Source organism: Nomia melanderi, chromosome 12 (assembly GCF_051020985.1).
Source record: "Nomia melanderi isolate GNS246 chromosome 12, iyNomMela1, whole genome shotgun sequence".
NCBI classification, from domain to species: Eukaryota; Metazoa; Arthropoda; class Insecta; order Hymenoptera; family Halictidae; genus Nomia; species Nomia melanderi.
In genome coordinates, this window is record NC_135010.1 from 3,046,413 (window position 1) to 3,068,435 (window position 22,023).

The window sequence follows — 22,023 nt, forward strand, 5'->3', positions numbered from 1 at the left end:
ACTAATAGCATCGTATGAAATATAAAACATACTGTGCTCCTTCTCCGTTCACCCGCATTACTAACCACACGTAGAATGATCATATGATAAGGAAAACAATGCGATTATTAACCTGTTAACCGGTGAAGATGATTTAACATGCTCAACTACTTATTTTTTATTTTCTTATTTATTTGGATTTTCTGAGATTTCTATCAAATTTAATAAATACAATGTTTATTTAATTTCTTAATTTAATTGTTTAATAGAGGTATAATTTTTTATGAAAAATTCTATTTCTAAACTGAAATAAATTATTAATTCTATGCCCTATGATTGGTACACCTAGTTTGTCATTAATAATTTACTGAAAATAAACTCTTTAGTATAATAATTGATAACAGGAAAATGATGTTTAACTTGAATTAAAAAGAATTGCGTAATATTTATATTTGTTAAACTCTATTTAAAATGTTCACAGCAAGTCTGATATGTTAACCCCAATGCCGTACAATGACAATACAATCAATTAAATAAAAATCAATGCTGTTTATTGTCTATAGATCGAAGCAAAAACCTACTTTATTATTACCGATTTATTATCTTCAAAGTAAATTTACACTTAAAGTGAAATGGAAAATATTTTTGCCTTTCTTCCACATTGTCTATAGTAAAATATTACACAAGCTTAGCAGTGAAAATAAATAATAAATCAAGGGGTTAATTTACTGAAATGAACCCTATACATGGATAAGCAGATACTTTTCATACCTCTATACAGACACGCCGAATCTGTAAAGAATGATATTGAGCTTTATAAATTTATTTAAATTCAATCATATCTCTGGTTTTGCATATACACATGGAAGGTTTTCACTGCCTACGTCAAATGTTATTAATATTTTCTTAATAATCAAATACGAACAAATTTCGAAAAGAATTATGTCACTGATTCATAAAAAACTGATTTTATGAATAGTTTACATATCATTGTGCAGTAAGGGTTAATTCTGATGATATAGATATTATGATTGGAAATCACACGGTTAACAGGCTAAAACACAAACAACTCGTAATTATAACGAAGGAAGTTCAGAAATCATTTTTAGAAGTATTCATTGTGCCTGAATAAAATTAGGTTACGCATAGGCAAATGCTGTGGCATTGATCACGATAGGATGCCTTTGTACGGAGCGCTCAGCGTTGTGGCCGAGGCAATGAAATCCCAACGACCTGGTTTATTTCGCGACCTGTGCGACTGTGCGCGACGGGAAGAGCATGAGGACATACCGGGTTGCATTATTCAGAAGGTTGGATTTGATCGCTATCGACTTTATTAGGGTTGCTGCAATTACGTACGGCTAAAGCAAATATCCCTATCCATGGTTGCATTCCTAATATTGAGTAGTTTCTTCTTCCATATTAAGAAACAACAAATATACATTTGATAATATAGTATTTCAGTTGCCAATTTCAATTAGTACATTAGTCGTTATATTCAGCAACGCGTGTAATTGATAGATTAATAGATTACAAGTAATTATGTAAAATAGAATTTCCTCTTGAAGGTTGAAGTCAACTAGAAGTTCATTTCCTTTTCTATCTATTTCCTCATATTGATTAAATCGATTTTAATGTAAAATATATGAAGCGGACACATGTCTGTTTTCAAATTTCAGAGAACGTTCAAACATAAATTAATTCTAAGATTAATTAATGCTAAGAATAGTGAATATTTTTGCAACTGAACATTTGTATCAATAAATATTATTTGTTTTTTTTAAATAGATAAATAAAATTTTAACAAGTTTGGAAAAATGTTGTATGGTCGAAAATATCGTCCACGATGTGAAAGATGTGTTGTGCGTTACAGAAGAAATTTCGATATCCACGGTATCGTTTAAACTAAAAATGTTGTCTTGCCTCTTTAAAGAGATAATGAAGAAACTTATTTCTTGTCGTGAAGAATCAAAAGGTAATTGCTAAATTATATACGTAATATTCACGTTACAATATAAGTACTATATTATATATACCGTATATTAATTATTTATTTTTAAACAAATTATTTTAATGTTTCACTGTTAAGTTAATGATAACCTTTAAATTCAATAATTTACTTCGATTTTATTAAGCAAATAATTGCAAATATATTTTTATATAATCTGGTCTCTTAACTTTATTATTTTATTAAAATAATGTTAATTATCAAATAGTATATATAACTCGTAATTGAATTAAACGAAGATGTAAACTAAATGTTGCAAAGAAGTATATAACGTTAAAATATTAAAATAATATTTTGTGCTGTACTAAAATGAAAATGTTTACTTAAAAAATATTGTAAAGTTTGTTTGTTCAAGAAACAATTTTTATACTACTCTTATTGCTTTCTTATAGAACAACTCTCTTGTATGCAAATGAAATGGACACTGCGCCTTGTGAACAATTTTATCCGAGATTGGGGCATAAAAAACTCTCGATGCAGATTCTGTAATGAAATTGTCAGTAAAATAGCTCAACAATGTGTGAGTAACGTGTAAAATAATATAAGTATCAAGATATCGAGTACCAAAGAAAATTAATTGATCTAGATTCTATCCTTTAAAAATAACATTCGTTTTTATGAACTGAATATTAACTTACGTAACTTTTTCAGGGTACGTATTGCTGCAAAAACTTGCAATTGTATTATGATATCTTAGAAGAATGGGCACTATTGCAATTAATATCGGTTAGTTCATAACTAAAAAATTTTAATATCTGTTTAATATAGCAAGAACAATAACAAGTTTTCGTACATTTTGTTAAAAGATCATTGTCGTTATTACCGACATTAACTACGCCGGTTAAAATTTATTTATTAACTTACAAAGGAATAATCATATTATTAAAAAATAGGTAAAATGAGAAAGTAAGAAATATTTAATTCAGACAAATTTTTATATTCGTAACTTCATATCAAAACAAACTTTTACTTTGCACAACAACGTTTTGGTTTATGAATATGTATTGTGATATTTAGCAATACTATAATAAAACCACAAATGTGCTACATATATTAAAAAATACACTATAAATTTGTATAGGAAATTCTTCTGAGTCAATATGTAATATGTATTTTATGGTGGGATTCATTTTTATCGTTTCACAATCCTATCAAAACTATGAATACCTTTAAACATTCGGTAAATCAATATCGCAAACCTCAGTTAACAATTATTTTATAACCTAATTCAACATTTTTATTCGTACTTATTCTTATAATATCCGTTTATCAACAGAAAGTATCTTAATCCCTTCACTCACTAAAAATACTATTATCGTCATATACAATTTAACCCCTATCCTCTTATATCGTGTCAGACTCATGATGAATATTTTTAATTAAATTTGACAAATCTGAATTTGTTGACAAATCTGTTATTTGTTTATTTTGAATATAAATTAAATATTTCTTTTCTATGATCAACCGTTAACGTCTGAAGGGAATGCGGCGAGTAGAATAAGTACCAAATTCTGTTTTTCTAATAAAACGTGAATGTACTTTCATCAAGCACAATTGTGAAAGAAATCATATGGCACGGGGTTAATAATAAAATTATTAAAACATCCAAAATGATATCAACCTGTCTTCAGAATATTGTTTCGAGAAACCTTAGTGCACAAACACTTATCCAACTCATAACATATAAAAAATGTCCATTGTTTATAGAACGCTAGTCAAGAAGAATCCGTCGAAAGTAAAATAAAAATAAAGCTCTCGAGCAGCGGGCTATTCGTGGACGATGATGGAGACTACACACGACCGCGATCAGGGATTTTCCAGCGAGGATCTCAGGATAAACGGATCGCGGATTATCAAGCTGGCGACGATCTCGAAACTGCAAGGTGGTCGGTCGGTAGCCCGCTGGTGGGCTTCGATCGAACGATAAAGCATCGGGACGTTCATGGTACAAGCACGCCGCGTTCCGTAGATCCTAAAGTGTCCTTGAGGAAAACAGAGCCAGAAAGTTACGAGGAAGCGGGTCGAGGACCGGATAAATTTGACAGAATCGGGCACAGTGATTTAACGAAGGCGGTGTACCATCAGGCTGAGAGAGATGCCGAAGGAACAAGGAAACTCCGCAATATCGACAAGGATTCCGGGTCTCCTATCGCGGCAGATAGACGAGAGAAACGTGACGATGCTCCCGGTGAAGGAAATGCCGGTGGAGATCGTGAACCGCGCGGAACACGAGGCGCAGACGAAGAAGGAACAGCTGTTGGAAAAATGAGGAAAATTAAAAGAGACAGGAATCCCGGCTGGGATCGTAAAAAAGACAGACTGTTGAACAACGACATCGAAGGAAATGGGCCCGACCGATCACCCTGGGAGAACCAGCGGGGTGGGAATCGATCAAGGTCACGGGACCCGGGATTGAGAGAGGTTGCAGAGGATCAGCGATCTGCTGGAGAAGCTGATTTAACGGAGAGAAAGAAGGCATCGAGGAACATGGGAAATTTGAAATCGACTTATATGGAAGTTGGGGCTGGAGGACAAAGTCTGAGTAGGTCGAAGATGAGGAAGTTGGAGATAGGGGATGAGGACCAACGTGAAGAGGCTAAATCTTCGGGAGGTGAGGACAATTTGGAGTTTATTCTTGCAACTGCCCACGTCATAAATATTTATTGTATAAACAGTATAAGCATATTTTAAACCCTTGCCTTATAACTACTTTTTGAAATTCCTCTGTAGAAGCTTCAAGAGTGCATCTATTTAGTTTTTAATTAGTTTAAAATTCAGTTTACGTATTGCTAAATCAATTTGTTTAATAATTTCGCAGAGGAACATCTGTTATCTCTTTCATATTTAAAAGTAAAGAGAAATCAGGAATGAATCATTTTGATCCGTCTGGTAGTTTTAGTGTTAATATTGTTTTTCAACAGACAAAATGAAATTTTATTTCCTTTTCATTAATATTTAACTGTTAACATAGAAATAGATCTACTATGAATGTAGAAACTTGTTTTTGTAGCTACTTATCGAGGAGGAAATAGCTTTGATGAGCGCAGTTGCAAAAGAAATCATAAGGCAAGAGGTTAACGTCACTTTACGTTCTTTGTTAGAAGTAACTTAACAGTTTGCTTGATTATAACGACACATATAAAAATAAATAAGTCGAAAGCGTGATTTCATTTTGACAATTTTATTCGCTACTTGTGGTAAAACTTCAAAGACGGTTATACGTCGTAATTAATAAAAAATAATTAATAAAAAATAATTAATAATAAAACTACATATATTCCTTGATATTCTGATTTAAATGTGCTTTTTTATGTGATCTTTGGAATATTTTTTAAAAAATAAATGAACGTATGTTTCTGAATTTTTCATAATCATTATTGTTGTAAAGTTATTGTTTAGATGGTCGAATTATTCATTGTTAATCATTACATTGGCCATGAACTTTCTCGTTGTTAAAAATATATTAATAACATTTTATTTTAATTACACTTTATGAGTTTTCTGTTGGTTGAAAGTGGAATTCCATAAAAACGTTATAATTGTCTTTTGTTTTAACTAACTGAAAAATTATAAATTCAGATATTTTCAGTTCCAATAACAGACAGATAAAGTATACATCTGAAAAAATAGCAGCCAATAGTTTTTACAGAAACTGTTAGTCAATGTACAAAAATTGTATTTCGAAAAAAATATGTTTCAAGTGTTGCAAATGATTTTAAGATAGATTAAAAATTTGTGCTATTTGTCCTGGTCTACTACATCATAAGAAATGACCGTTTTCTAAAGTAGCTCACGAAATGTCTTCTTTTCTTCTCTCTGGAAAGTTTTTTGCGGTTTTAGCAATGTTGGACTGTCGGCGCTTAGAATGATTAAGACGCTCGAAGTCTCTTCAAGTGGAAACTGTTCTGTATTTGCTACATTCTTTACTCCCATAACTCGCTCTACTTTTGTCATTAAAATGAATAATATCGATTACATTAAAGTACCAACTGCTTTTTTTTATAATATGACAATTTTGGAAAGACACCTATATCAATTGTTTGTGTGAGTTTTCACAGAATAAAATTGAATTATCCACGTGAGAAATGTTCAAAATACAACAATTGTAACGTGTAAATAATAAAAAGTAAGAAATATTAGAAATAATATTCTAATAGTTATAGATAATTATTGTTACAAACAATAAAGTGACTAATTTATAAAATAATATTGAAATTACGTTCTTTACTATACGAAAACTGAAAAACTATAAAAGAAACTATTTCTTTGGCTCTTTAGATCATAAAACTTTAATTCACGGACAATCTAATAGAAGAAAACAAAGCTTGAATCGACAAAAAGCACAAAAATCGAAGCTTGCGGATAACGAAGATTATAATCAATCAACTACAGAGACAGAATCCTCGCGTAAGAACAAATGGTCAAAAATTCCAAATTTGAAAATGATTGAAAAAAAACCTGCAAATAAAAAAGGAAAGAAAGTTTCCACAGCTGAATTATTAAGAGAAATAAAGAACGAACATATTATCGAAGACACAGGTAACGAAGGCAAGACAAATGGTAGACATAGCGTTAAGAAAGCGGAGGAAAGGAAGAACTACGAAATGGAGGAAATGGTGGATACTAGTGAGAGCATAGGCACTAGGGAACGAAGGAAGAAAAAAACAGATGCACTTGACAGCAAGGCGAAGGGAACGCCTCGTGGCTTTGATGAAGAAGAAAATGTTCCTAAGCGTGATGGAAAGCGGAGAGGTCGCTCGAGCAGAGACGAAGCTGATTCAGACTTAATGAAGAAGGGGAAGGGTGGTAGGTACAATTTGTAAAAATTTGGGAATGTCGCCCGGGTGACATAAAGGAACTTCAATTTCCCGAGGCGCTCGGAAAACTTGTTACTTGAAAATGTTCCGCGAGGGAAAACGGGATATTTTACTGCTAATAAGCGGGTCAAGAAATAATTTAACTTTTTTAAATGAAACAGCAAAATTATTTAAATTCGGTGCATTTTTTTATCTCTTTTGTTAGATGAAAGTGATATAAGATGTTCGGAGAAGATGACGTAGGTGTATTGTTAAGGAAGCATGCTTTCTTATTTGATTGAAGGAAGTATTGAATTTCGAAAAAAACTCGTCATTTTCTTGTTTTTTAAAATTCAATGAGGAGATCTAGCCTAGACCATATATACAAGAAATGAAACTAGTATTTCTAATAATGGTTTAGCTGAAGTTAGATGACTAAACGTGACATCAATATAAAAGTAAAGTATGTAGGACTGGCCGAAGAACTGTATTTTTAAAGATCTTTTATATGGTTTGAAAATTGTTAATAATTGCACTATAAATTATGAGAAAGGATAAATAAGGTGGTCCCAAAATTTCCAAAAAAATGGATTTACACTTCGATGCTATGTCATAAAACATAAAATACATTGAAATTATAGTTAAATAAAAACACATCACTTGTTTTTACAAACTTGTATTCAAATAACTTCAGTTTAATTTAAAACCTTAACTTCATAATTTTGTAACGAAAATCACTGTAACAAATTTTTGCAGTACAAAGCAACTGTGATCTCTACGAATGTACTTGAGTAATGTTTCGAAGTAATTAAATTAATACATCATTTTGACTTCTTGATAATATTAATGTTAATTCACCATAAAGTTTTTATATTAAAGTATGTCCCCCTTGAAATCATGAAATAACCTCACACGAAAACCCTTGTTTCCATCATCATAAGGAAAAAATGATTCAAAAGTGTACTTGGAATGTCGTATTTTGTATAAAGCTTTGTCACAGTGGATTAACAAGTACCTGGATAACCAAAATAATTCATAATCAATGTTACTTAACTCCTCGCCTTATAACAACGTGTCAGACTCGCGGTGAAGATTTTCAACATGATTTAACAAACATGAATATTACTCAATTCATTCGAATTCAAAGTAAATTTTATCCTTCTGTAATCAATTATTATACTTAACAACGAACATAAACATAGAATATACCTACAGTTTTTCTCTTTTTCCAATAAATTATTAATGGGAAAGTAACAGTATCGCTCAGACTTGAGAAAGAAATCATAGGGCAAGGGGTTGAGATACCACTGTAACATGGCAATTTTTCTGTGATAGGAAAACACGTAACCTGCGATATGCAGAGTAATAAGCAATATCGGAATACAATTTTCTCTGTTATATAAAGGGAAAGTACGTAGCGCAAGTGGGGAAGATAAATCAACGCCCGATTCAGACCGTCGAAGTAAGAAAGAAACAAGCGAGGCCAACGCGAAGGGACGCAGGGAACGTGATTCGAGTAAAGCGAACGACGATTACAGTAAGATAAATGGCACTCGTTATCGCGAAATAAGGACAAAAGTGTCGGATCTCGGTGAAACAGGTGAGAGAAAGCAATCCGAATTTTTGAAAGCGAAAATAAATCCTTTCGTCCGACGCTTTGTCTTTAACCTTCTCTCTGTGTATAGATAAAAATGTAAATTAAAGGTTGACGAATGGTAAATTTCCAAAGTTTTTCTAGGAATGATGTCTGTAATATATTTTACATAATATTTGAACAAATTTCCCTGAAATCGGTAAATTTGAATATATCAGTCAATACATACTTATGCAGCTGAATTTTTTCTGTACGTTTTGCACCAAAAATGTATGGAGTGCAATTATACCTCAGTACAAGATTAATCTCTTGACTTACAATATTGTGTCAGGCTTATGACGAAAATTGTAAACTAAATTTGATAAATCTAAGTTTTATTTACTTTGTTTAAACATATATTAAATATTGCTTTCCTATTATCAATAGTTAACCTTTTGAGTGAACGTAGATATAGAATAAGCATAAAAATTCGTTCTTTCCTTAATAAATTATTAACGATAAAGTAGTTGTATCGGTTATAATTGAAAAATAAGTCATAGCGCAAGGGGTTAACGTTAAAATATTTGTGTACAAAGAGAAGGTTAAAGCAGGCACTTAACCCTTTACACTCGAAATGCCACACACAGTTGCACATTTGGTTTGATATAACAAAGTTATAAAGTTTTATATTTAATACCATATAACATAATTATACAGGAAATATTGAAACAGAATAGTTCTATCCCCTGATTATTGTATTATTTATATTTATGTTAGTTATAAACAATATCATTAATATTTCGTTAGAAAATAATGAATATAACTGTCGACAAAACTTTCGAGTTCAAAAGGTTAATATGATTTTGATATCGATAATACAATCTTATCATTCAATTTTCCTTAAAGTGAACTAGCAATCCATTTCAATTTTTACTGCAGTATCTAAAAAATTTGTCCTTTGTACAAATCTATGTTTTAAAAACATCCATTCCTTGTTGTTATACCTGCGTGGTGAAAGAATTGCAAACTTATCGATCCGATTTGATTTGCGAAAACTGGTAACGTTGATATCATTACCGAGACTACTGATTCCGTAGAGACTGAGTGAAACTCAATATCAGATCGTCATTAACCGAACACTTGAGAGCTCGAGAACGTTTGGCCATCATTATCGTATCGCATCCAAATAATGCGGTCTGCGCATGTATGGTAGACCAAGTTGGACGTCCTCGTGAAATTCCTGTATTACAGAACGCCGCCACTTGATCGAGTACCAATTATCCAACCAGCACTTCGTGAATCATGGTTGGACCCTACTGCCGATTCCCAAAATCACGAGGAAAGTCGTCCAGTACCAAACAAAGCCAGCGAAACCACATCTGAATTGGTACGTTGAAATTTCGAGTATGATATTACATCTTGCCAGAGATTATGCAAACCAGGTTTTGATATTCTTCGAATTGTTTAAACTTTTATAATAGTTATAATTATAGTAATATGTTATAATTTATAATATAATTTATTTATAGTGTATTATCTGTTATAATATATAAATATGATATGTCAATATATTATAATGATATTTTCTAAAGTAATTAGCCTCGTGAACTTTTTTATTTTTTATTTGTAGAGTTTGCATTATCATTGAGATCATTAGAGATCACATTATACTATGTAGGAATATGTAGTGATAGTGCATATTATTAGTAAGATACTACATTCGAATAATAATTGTTTATTATTTGCAGAAAATTATTTTATCTATTTGTTAGAATAATTTGTTTGTATTTATTAAGTTATTTTATTTGAATAACAGTGTAAATAATTGCTGCTTAAATAATGTTTATTATATATTCTATTGATTTATGTGAAAACATAGAAGAAGATATCATTTATTCGAAAAACAAAGTAATTGTAAAAATCAATATGAAGAAAATTATAAAGTGTTGTGTAAAAAATGATACTTACAACGATATAATGAAATTAATAAAGTGTACTTATACAAGTTAATACAAACACTTCCAGTAACGAATAAACGTTACTCATGCATATAAAAATTATATAATTAAATTTTTTATTTCAACCATTATTTTTATCATTAATATCAATAATATTGATAATATCAATAATTATTTACCTTTCAATTCTACTGTGTACTATATATTTTAGTACATATATTTCCGCTATTTTTTGTTTCAATTTTGTAGGTCATGAATAATTTTTTATTTCAGTGCAAAATATTCAATGAAGTAAATATAAAAAGAATTTCTGTTTTAGAATAGTTAGATCAGCATTTATTACGAATAAGAGTATATATTTTAATTTTTGTACAGTTTATAAAAAGTAATCAAGATAAATGGGGGACTAATAATATTTCTTATTATAAATCCTTTATGTGTTTAAAATTGAAAAGCTAGGTCAGACCATCCAGTTTAATTAGGTCTGGGCATTGACTATAAAATTGGATCATGCAAAGCAGCTCGTTATGTTTCATGCATCAACGAACTGACAACCCAATACAGCCAAGGGGTTATCCTAATAGTAACGGTATAAATGCTTGTCGATTTTCTAAAGTGTACCGAAGCAAATATTTCGCAACTATCAAAGTGACAATTTTATCTTTATAAAGAACCTTTATACAGAAGTATGATTGATTCGCATAATATTTATTCCTTTCCCTATGATAATAAATAGGAAATATTTATTCAAGAAATATAAATGTATAATAATAAAATATGTGTTGATATTATTGACAAAAAATATTTAATTGTGAAGATAAAAATTACGTTAACTTATTTATTGATCTATCTTCTGTTTTTATATTGAATATTTTTGATAGGTATAAAATTTTAATCATGAGTTCCTTAATATATAGTTGAATAACATAATTTTATTGTTACTGTTCATAGAATGTATTGATAAAATTCAACCATCTATTTATGAAACAACTTTATAAATTTATAAAAGCACGTCGCCGAATATAAAAATATGAACATTTTTGTATAAATGATATACTTTAAAAACAATTTCAAGAAGCAATAATTCCTTTCCCAAATAAAAAGCTATTAAGATTAATCAAACGCCCCTGTCAATGTTATATAATTGAATCCGATGTATAATAAAATGTCATTAAACGAAATTCACATTAAATAACGAATTCATTATCTTTCCTTCCACACAACACCCGAGTAAACTTCGAGATTAGTTGATAACGAGCTAACGATTAAGTCGAAGCTTAAAGCTAACAAGACGCCATTGTAGGTGGTGTCGTGTTCTAGTTCGTCCTCGGAAACTAACTTGGATAATTTATTACGCTGAAACATTAATCTCCTTGAACGAGCAGGTTCGAAAGGCACAAATACGAGGGAAGAATATATTACAACGATGGCGCCACAATTTTCGTAAATTTCCATCCCGATGGAACGGGGGAAGTTTTTCATCCAAATGGGCGGCTGGCTATTGAAGTTTACAAACCAGGGAATCAGAAATGTAATCATAAAAATATAATACAGATTTACTGTAAATGATATCAACGTTCTTGTTAAAAAGTCTAAAGTTATAGTTGCTGAACATAATATTGAAACAATTTTATATTATGCAAAGGACAATGCTTATAACCACAATTTAATTATTTATTATTTTTAAAACGTATCATTAAAGAAACTGAGTTATTAAAATTTATATTATTTTATTAATTTGAAAAGTTATATAAATGCAAAGACAATACTTATAACCATAATTTAATTACTTATTATTTTCAAATTCTATGATTAAAGAAACTAAGTTATTAAAATTTATATTATTTTATTTATTTAAAAAGTTATATGTTAAAACTTACGTGAAATGAAAATTTGATTGACATACCATAGCTGTTTATTTTCTAAAAATTTAAGAAAGCCACTAAAAAGAATAAATAAATAATTCAGTACATAAAGAGTTAATGCAAACCCTATGTCAGCCACGTGTGGATCACGTGGCAGTCAAAGTGTTGGTAAAGACAAAAACAATCGATGTGACACAGACAACGCATAAAAACAGTTAAAATCGATTTCAAGATGGTATGTATACTGTGTTCACCCCAGGAGGCAAAGATTGCGTGGGAGTGGAAAGAAAGTCACAGATCGTCGGGGTGTTCGACACCATGGGCAACGGCGCTGTCTTTGACGAGGACGGCGCGACAAGGTACGTGACGGAAAAGAATTTCGCCGGAATTTTTAATTACTGTCGGCCTGGGACACCTTCAGTTCAAGTTTCCAATTATTTCTGCAGGCTGTCCTACAATCAGATTGGAGGAATTTGGAGGGATAATCCGGCAGGCCCGCCACTGGTGTGGAAATGGGACGTCGACGAAAAGAACTTGGTTGTCGAAACTGTGTACGTGGTGAGACATTGTTCCATTGCTTTTGACTTTGATATTTCGACAAAATATTAATCTAATTATAGAATAGATAGATTAATATAAAAATATGTATAAATATAATTTTTAATTCATAGATTTAAAATATTATATTATATTCCTTATATTAAGAAAACTGTTTAAGATTAAATTATATGAAAGTTATTAGATCGTCATGGATTTGAGATTTGTATTGAGATTGAGATTTTTAGAGTAAATTTTACAACAAGTTTAGTAAATTTTGTCAAGTCCTTGTAAACAAAATGGATATTGTGAATTTTCAATTTAAATTCATTTTGTTTTTAGTAAAATATTATATTTTTATTGAAAATCCTCACTTTTTATGAAAATATTCACGAATGTTACTTTTTATAACTAAATTTTCAATTTGTTTATCTCTTAAACCTCAATGAACTTTCAAAAAATTAATAAATTTTCTTTCTTTGCAAGTATTTTTCGAATATTATCCTTATAATTACAATACTAGATTCGTTGACATTGATCATATACTTTGTTCTATTCATTTTGGAATAATAAATATGTTGAACACAGATATATTAAATTAAAGGGTTACTGAGAACAGGAACAAATTTGCTATATATATGTAGGAATAAAGATATTTAAAATTCTTGTAACATATATGTTATGTTTAAATTCCTTGAAATTATCCCCTTGTCTTACAATCTCGTATCAGACTCATGACAAAGATTCTGAAGAGAGATTAGTGTATGTAAATGTCTTTCTATTCCTTTAAGTTAAAACTATATGTTATTTTTCTATTACAAATTCTTAATCTTTGAAGAAAACGTAATTAGAAGAAGAACATGGAATTCTCTTTTATTTTTAATTAATTATTAATAATAAAGTAATTCTGACGTATGCAGTTATAAAAAAAATCATAGGACAAGGGGTTAATAGATTTCATGCATCCAGTATTAATTATTGGCATTTCAGCAACAATTACATGTTTCAGGAAAAATCAGCAGCTCACATAGAGAAGTTCCTCCCTCCATCGTCAAAGCTGATAAAGAGGTAGTTCAACTATTTCTCGTAGCTTGAATCAATTTTGATTGATTCGCTCCTATAACACACAATGCATCACAGTTCCGGAAGTGGCAAAGCATCAGCGTCGCCGGCGAGCTCGCGAAATAAGGAGAAGAAGGTCGTGGAACAGAAACCTGTTGTCGCGGTGCACGACAGCGAAGAAGAGGTCATGTCCGGGTACGTCGAGGAAAAAAGTAGTACAATTGTACTTGAACGAGGGTTACTAATTACAACGGGACCGTTCCACTGAGAGAAACGTTAATAATCGAGTTTTTCAATTAACGGCGAACCATCTTCAACACCAGTCAACTTTACAGCCGCATCACAATTGAACAGTTTAGTGGGCGCTGCGAACTTATAATGAGAAAGTTTGAAAATGCTGAAACTGAGTTTTCAATGATATGCAATACTAAAGTGATTTGAATATAATTTGGATAAAATGATATACATAGTATAATATAATATGGAAATAACGGTAGAAACTGATTTTAGTCCTTTATGTCGTGACTTAACATTTTTTCTTTTTATTGACTTTTAATATTTTAATTTTAAATACTTTTGAACTGTTTAAATATTACATACTACAAATATTTTACATGTAAGGGTACTTTAAATTAAATACAGTTTTGAAAATGATATAAGACTGTTTTGTTCTTTATTACTTTAAGGGAATTTATTTTTTCGCATTCTGATGAAAATAGTACACTAAGGTAGATTTATAAAATAAGGGCTCAAGAATAATGCGTAAGCGAATAGGTTATTAATAGCATTGTCCTTTTAATCGGAAACGACCTTTTGGTGAAATTGTTCTTGCTTGAAATTTGGAACTTTTAGAAAAACATAAGATATAGTAGTACAGAATCCACTATTTTTCACTTTTAAATTGTTTATATAAATTCAACATGTTTTGTTTCTTCTTGTAAAAATGGTGAAGCGTTTAAAAAAAAGATGTATGTTATTACGAGAGTGCAGACTTCTAATTTAGTTAACACTGAGACTACTGGATTCAATAGAAAATTGCAAATTATTTTCACATATATTATTTTTTAAAAGATGCGTCTATGAAGCACATATGAATATTGAAGACAGTGATTAATTCGGAACTTTTGTTCTGCATTTTAAAAATGTTGAAACATTACATAATATTGTAGGATTAATGTATCTATTGGTATTTTTTAAATAATTACGTACCAAAAGTTTTGATCAATATATTAAAATTTTATTTTTGTGGATGTGCAAAATATAAAATATTTCTTTAAATATTTTATGTTTTCCTCTTTTATATATTTAAATAAATGCCACTGGATTATTGAAATGTATCTAGTTGTAAGAAATAGATTGTATTCAGTTACTCGACAATGTACTTCCCTCAATATGATTGAAAAAACTATGCTTTGAATTCACGATAATTTAAAATTATGAACGATGCATTAACTATAGTTTCTTTTTCGATCCTTCAGAAATATTTAATTTTTTTCAATTGTCAGTTTCGTCCTAACAATAAGAATTGAACAGAAAAAGTAAAAAACGAAACTGAACTTTTCTGATGTATGAATTGCAGTGCTCCTGATGATTATTCGAAGGATACTACCCAGCTCAAAACGATATGCATGAAATTAACTGATCATATCAGCTTGAGGATTTCAAATCGAAGGAACATTTTTCTTCAATTTTTCGCTGATGGAAAAAGTATCAGGTATAAAAGAAAACAAAAATAATTGTACATTTCATATCATCATCACACTAATATATTAACAAATTTACTTGCAGAATAGAATTAGGTACAATTCTGAATTTCAACAAAGAAATGACGTCATACTTTATCGACACGAGTTTGAAGAACGATCTATTCAAGTAAGTTTCAAGGATCATATTTAAAAATAATTTAGAAACTACTAATCTCTTTTTATTTGTAACAGATGCAAATTTGATGATCTCTTGACGTCTCATTTGGAACCAGAAAGTAGTTTGCACAAGTTAGTTCAAGAATTACGTGAAGTTAAAAAATCATCCAGACAACGTAAATTTATGGTTAACAAATATAAACCGTATTTGTCTGCATGGAAGAATACTTTTAAGAGTAGATGTCGTCCGTAACATTAAATTGAAGTTTCATCCATTCTATTAAATTTGTCGAGAATTTTTGAATTTATTTCATACTTTTAAATTAACAGTATAAAAAGTAAATACATATAGTTCTGTAAGGTGTACTCTGTCCAAAATTAAAAATTATATTAAATGTTGCTTATAAATGTCCATTTTTGTAGAAAAATCAAATGTGTTATCTTTCTTGTTGATATTTCTTGTTATTTTCGTATATTTCCATAAAAATTATTTAAATAAATATAAACGTAATAATGCCATTGATGAAATCAATCTAAAACAAGAGATTAGATTTCTTTCTACCCAATATAAACACTTCTTTTCGTTTTCTTAAATATATTGTGCCGAAATTATCATTGGTGACCATGCTTTAACGTTTTCCTAGAGTTATGGACAGGGAGTTTGTAGAACCATATTCACATTCAACACCAAAGAATCTTTATAAAAGTTTAAAACGTAGGATAAAATAGAATTTAATAAACTTCCAATTCATTTTCAATTCACTGAAAACATTAACAAAGGAAATAAAAATTTGTTATAACTAAATTTCATTTAATTCTTCTGTAAAAGTAAAAAATTAGTGTAAACATGCAGTCTAACAATAAGTTATAAAAATAACCCAAACGCTTCATAAAAATTTCAACTTTGATCTCTCTAAAATCGTCAAACTAGTCTAATATAATTTAAAATAACGAAATCAATTTGATCAAAATTTTGTAAAATGTTACAATACCTATATTATTTAATCATTTTAATATTTCTTTCCACAAATCTCTCATCGAAATAAATAGCACAGATTTCCCCCAAAAAAGGAGAAACCTAAGTGAAGTACAGGGCATCGAAGGTATGAAGAAGAGGAACGCCGGATAGTATAAATAAAAATGAATATGTAATTGAAATAATTATCAGATAATGAAATCTTGCTTAGTGTATACATTCCTCGTACCAGTGTAACAATGTATACAATTATAGTTCACGCGCGTGTGCGTCTCCGATGTATGCATACGTGTTCACTGTCCGATCGCGTATCCATCATGCATTTTTTCTCTGCAGAACGTGTTACATGTGTAAATGCGTGTGCTAAAGACACATACTCAAGGTTCCCTGGATCAGGGAACAATGTTTCCTTGAAAATCTTATACGCTAAACGCAGAGGGGGAGGGGGGCAGAGGAGACAGCAGAAACAAAAATGCAGACAAAGTGAGAACGAGGAACAGGGAGAAGTGGGGGATGAGTAATGCAGCTAGATAAATAAATTTCGATAAATAAATTAAGGTTAGATCGTTCGAAATGGGAGGAAACTGGACGGAGTTAGAATGAATGTAACAAATAAAATAATAAAAACAGAATAAAGAGCAATAAATAAGGTCGCTTCACGAGCGCAGTGAGGGATCGGGACCAGGAGCTCCGTGAACATCGACGTGTTGACGCCCAGCGTCGCGACGACCTTTCCGACGCGAAAGGTCGACGACGCGGAGCTCCAGGTCGCGAGGACATGAGGTAAAAAACGAAGGTGGAGAACAAATAAAAAGAGGAATGCCGTTTTCAGAGTGTACAAAAAAGACGTACTAGCAACCCTCGAATAACACGGTTCTTCAGATACATAAAGTCTCGGCCAAAAAAAATTGTCAAACATTACAACAATCAGAATATTTATAGTTTATCTACTAAACGGTTATTAATAGATTTTCGAAATACTCATATTCTTATATTAACACTAGAACTACCAGATGAATCAAAATGACCCATTTCTGAATTTTTCTTTTATAACTACTGAAAGGGTGCAGATGCTTCTTTGAGAAATTATTAAGGAAACTGATTTAATAATACCTAAATAGATATGAAAGCCAGTTGAAATCTTAATAACTACATTCTTGTGGCTGTTACAAAGAAATTTCAAAAAGTCAATTTAAGTAGTTCTAGTGTTAGACGGCCTAATAATGTTCCTAAAATCAAAATTAGCTTATATTACTCAATACAATTTACTGATTCAGAACAGTAATTCATATTAAAAGTTTGATCAAAAAATCATTAAGCAATGATTATTAATCTTCAATATTCTGTTCAATAACTGTCGGTAGACAATGTGTTAATCGCATAATAAAGCACTTCAATCACACGGTTTCTCTTGTGTATATATCTGGAGCTTCTACGAATACGATTTTCAATAACGCGAAAAGAGATCATTAGATCTGTGTGACTGCTAATTATGAGTCTCGTATAATATGGTTTCAAATGATACGTAACCAATTAACCGTGTTATTAGAGGGTTGACTGTATAAATAAACGCACTTCGTTGATAATCGAGGACGCGGGAATTCGAAGGAACCCGCGCGTCTTGAAGGGCCGTCTGACTACTTCCGGCTTATTTACAATGCCCTCCGAGACTATTCTGGCGACCGTCGACGAAACTTCTGCCGCGTAGCACGCTGCGACGTCTCACTCTTCGCCGTGTGATTAAGCTACTACTTCGTCGCGTCTATCGCGGTCGCAACGTGCCATCGAAACGCGTCGGGGAACGTTCCACCGTTTGCCGGAACTTCGAAAGTGACACCGGTGCGATCGATTCACGGGAGGACGGATTCCGTAACGCGACTGTGTTCCGTTCGGCCAGTCGAATATGTGCAGTTAAATGGAATATTAGGACGAGCACTTATAGTTTTTGACGAACTGTGAACCGTTTACTGGATATTGTTTCAATCAGTCTCGTTTATGAACGCGTAATTATTTATTAGCGCTAAAATCACCGAGCACTTAGAGTAACCTGTTTCCAATTCCTTGTAAAAATTAGAACAATACGTTTCATGAGATTCTAACGGTCTTCTAGATTTGTATCTGTACCAATACGCAAATTTCATTTATAATCTCTCGCAGAAACGCTTTCATAATTTAAATACTTGTGAAATAAACATTCCGAAGTGGGTCAATTTGACCCGTTCGGTAGTTTTAGTATTAATGATTTAAGTTTGCTAACGAAAATCAAGTCGAATGGTTGGAATTCAATGTTCATTGTTGCATACTATGAATAAACTTTATGCATTTATAATGTGAACGTTTGAATAAATATTTTATCTTGTTTGTAATTAGGTATGATCTTGGATGAAGAGTATGAATTAGTTGGTTCCAGTTACTAAAATAGTGACGTAAAAAATTATAATACACACGAATACCTATATTCCAATAACGAAACAGATCAGTCAAAACGGTCGTGCGCATGTTACACCAAACCCGACCGACCGAACGCGCCGCGATCGCGCACGTTACGTACTAAAAAGAAAAGAAGAACAAAAAATCTGTTCCGATCGAAGTAAAAGTGCATCTCGTTTTAAGGGTATCACACGCATGCTGGCCCACATAGCAGTGAAAGGATCAAGAAACGCGAGCAGTACCGGGCGGAACGTGCACCGACGTCGTCGCTCTTTGATTCGTCCTCCTTTTTCTCTTTTTCTCTCTCCTATGGAGTCGCGTTTCTAGGGCACTTATTTACACGGTGCTCGAACATTCTGCTCGTTCTTTCGTTCGAGTGGCGATCGAACGAAAACCGGCGCTCGCTCGTTTTTGCTCGGACATCGCTGGGTAACGCGAGTGCTGAACAGCGCTGAATCCCGTGAAACCGGGGCAGGGGGATCGAATCAATGTTTCAGTCGAATGAGAAGAATGTTCGAGGTGACACGGACGTAGAAAAACAAACAAACAAACAAATTAGATAACATCCCAGCACGGTATGTCCTCGAGATCGCCGATCCTCGAGAAATCGATATTCTCTTCACTGAGTTTCCGAGTCGCTATCCTCTCAGTTGGCTACCTTGACGAACTCCGGGTTGGGCACGGTGCAGTTTTCCGGCGCGTACGTCGGATGGACGAAGCTGCTGCCAGCCATGCCGATGTTCTTCCGATCGACGGCGCGCACCCTGACAAACAGGAACGCCGCGACCAGCGAGGCGACCACCACCACCAGAAGAAGCATCACCAGGCCGCCAACGAAGCCAGGCAGGCTCATGCAGATCGTCTCCGGGTCCGATGAGGCGCTCGCGTTTTGGATCACCACGGTGGTATCGTTGCTAGAGTTCGTCGTGCCCAGGGCGAAGTTCACGTCACCAGGTGCCACCACCTGAATCGTCCTCGAGGTATTCACGTCTGTCATCTCTTGGGCTGCTCGCTTGTACACATGGCTGGAGACCAGGCTGACGGTTCGATAGATATTCTGCAACGAATGAGATAGATTTTATTTTTTACATGTAAGTATTGATTTAAATTTGACTGAGTTAGATTAAATTATTGAATTCTCTGTGTTTTGTATTTTCTATGGGTTGTAGGTAACAAATGGGGGTGAATATATTATTCTGTATTGTTTGACGAAATTATTGGTAAATAGGAAATAATATTTAGTATGAATAGTTTTAATAATCGTCCTTAGATACTTATTGACCATGTGAATAGATTACATGGATGTCTGGTAGAGATAAAATATGGGAAATAAGATTGAGTATAAAATAAAAGGTAACAAAGAATATACGGTGGAAGAATTGAAAGAAGGTATTAAAACGTGTTGAAAGTAATGTTATACTCGTTGAAATGTGGTACAATTAATTGTAGGAAAACTTCAGTAAGATAAAACCAAGTAAAATATATCAAGATATCAAAAAATATCATATAATGTAATATATGTAATGTATATGTTACTTATAACATATACATTATGCATATTAACTTAATTGTGTGACATAAATGTTTTTATCTCATGCGTAAACTTCTTTCTCTATATTTCTATTCTATTTTTATATACTTACTTTTCAATTGAAATATGGAACACCTAATCTAATCTTCAGAGAAACATAAGAAAAACATAACGAATTGCAGAATAATTTAACCCTCACCTAACAGATCTTGGTTTCATCCCATTTATCCAACTATCAATATATTAAATGTAACGTTTAATATTTAAAGATAATCAAAACAATTCTTTCGAAAAACTTACCGAAATTATCTATACGTTAAATATAAATAATATAGAGACTCGAGAAGAAAGTTTTAAAAATATTCAAGATACTACCAAAAATCTGAATCATTCGGTTCTAATCTAACCAAGACTCTGGACAATCTGGCGAAAAATAACACTCTGATTAACACGTTCCGTGCCACGCGTACCATTTGTGGTGCACGCGCAATTTTTGTAAAGAAACATTTTTCAAGAGATATGTATTAAAGAATAGCGGTGCACGTCGCGAAATAACGAAAGCGTAAACAAATAATATCAAAATATATATAAAAGTCACCAAACACTCGAATATAACTTAATATTTCATTTAAAAAATCAGTACACTTTATGAGCAAGATATAACCGAAATTTCCGGTGACACGGAATATGTTAATCGAAATTCTACTGTGGTTCTACTAACATCCGAATAAAAGAGCACTAACCTAATGTGTCTTCTGATCTCACTAATTCAGTAATAAATAAACATTAAATACTCACGGAATCGTCATCTTCCATATGATCATGGCTGTCGGACCTTCGCCTTCTAGCACCCCTAAGCTCTGCTGGAAAACCTTCAACCGACCTCGGCCGACCTCCGAGGGTGGCCAGGTTGCCCTCGAGCTCCTCGGAACCAGCGGTTCCCTTTCTCTTCACGGTCTGGTAGGCCGCTGCCGGGTGACCAGGAAGAGGAGGTGGAGGAAGGTGAATGTTATCCTGCGGACTTTGTGGTGAGCTACTGGCCGTCGCGTCACCCGGCGTCGAACTGGGTGAGGAGGATGAGGTTTGCGCTTGTGGGGCTGGTACTACGTCCGCATTCGGTTCGCTGTTGAGAAACAATATTTATTTTAGTAATCAGAGTAAAAGCAAACTTTAGAAAAATTGATTATTACGACATTTGTCGTGTCACTGACAATTTCGGCTATTGAATACACGATTAACCCTTTGAGGACGGATGTCGGCATGTTAATGATAAAGAAGTTTTATTTCTAGGATACAGAATTGGATACGAATAATTTAATTATTCGAATAACTAAAGATCAACACATAGTTACGTTTTTCTGGCAGTTAACACTTTATCTATCGCAAGCCTGTTAATACTAAAACTATCTAGCAGTTAAATTGACTTTTCTTCTATAGAAACTCAAA

At 32.3% G+C, this 22,023-nt stretch overlaps 2 protein-coding genes across 2 annotated transcripts in view; one reads left to right on the forward strand and one right to left on the reverse strand.

Moving 5' to 3' along the window:
• Positions 1–3,146: 3,146 nt before the first annotated feature.
• LOC116426361 (uncharacterized) lies at positions 3,147–15,893 on the forward strand. The gene is made up of 13 exons (XM_031975194.2): positions 3,147–3,167; positions 3,695–4,598; positions 6,266–6,793; positions 8,189–8,383; positions 9,608–9,743; positions 11,700–11,845; positions 12,412–12,538; positions 12,626–12,737; positions 13,726–13,784; positions 13,857–13,973; positions 15,358–15,492; positions 15,567–15,650; positions 15,716–15,893. The coding sequence occupies exons 1-13, from the start codon at positions 3,147–3,149 to the stop codon at positions 15,891–15,893; spliced, it is 2,742 nt and encodes a 913-aa protein (XP_031831054.2).
• A 756-nt stretch (positions 15,894–16,649) lies between these two features.
• dyl (transmembrane protein dusky-like) overlaps positions 16,650–22,023 on the reverse strand; it is a 44,718-nt gene continuing 39,344 nt past the window's right edge. Inside the window, exons 5-6 of the mRNA XM_031974827.2 lie at positions 21,376–21,700; positions 16,650–20,103 (exon numbers count right to left, since the gene is read on the reverse strand). Coding sequence (XP_031830687.1) covers positions 19,693–20,103; positions 21,376–21,700 — 736 coding nt within the window. The 3' untranslated portion in view covers positions 16,650–19,692. The remainder of the gene's footprint in view (positions 20,104–21,375; positions 21,701–22,023) is intronic.

Coding starts and splice junctions, on each gene's coding strand:
- LOC116426361 (XM_031975194.2), top strand. CDS start 3,147: ATGAATACCTTTAAACATTCG. Junction 15,493..15,566: donor GCTGATGGAAAAAGTATCAG/GTATAAAAGAAA, acceptor ATTTACTTGCAG/AATAGAATTAGGTACAATTC. Junction 15,651..15,715: donor TTGAAGAACGATCTATTCAA/GTAAGTTTCAAG, acceptor TATTTGTAACAG/ATGCAAATTTGATGATCTCT.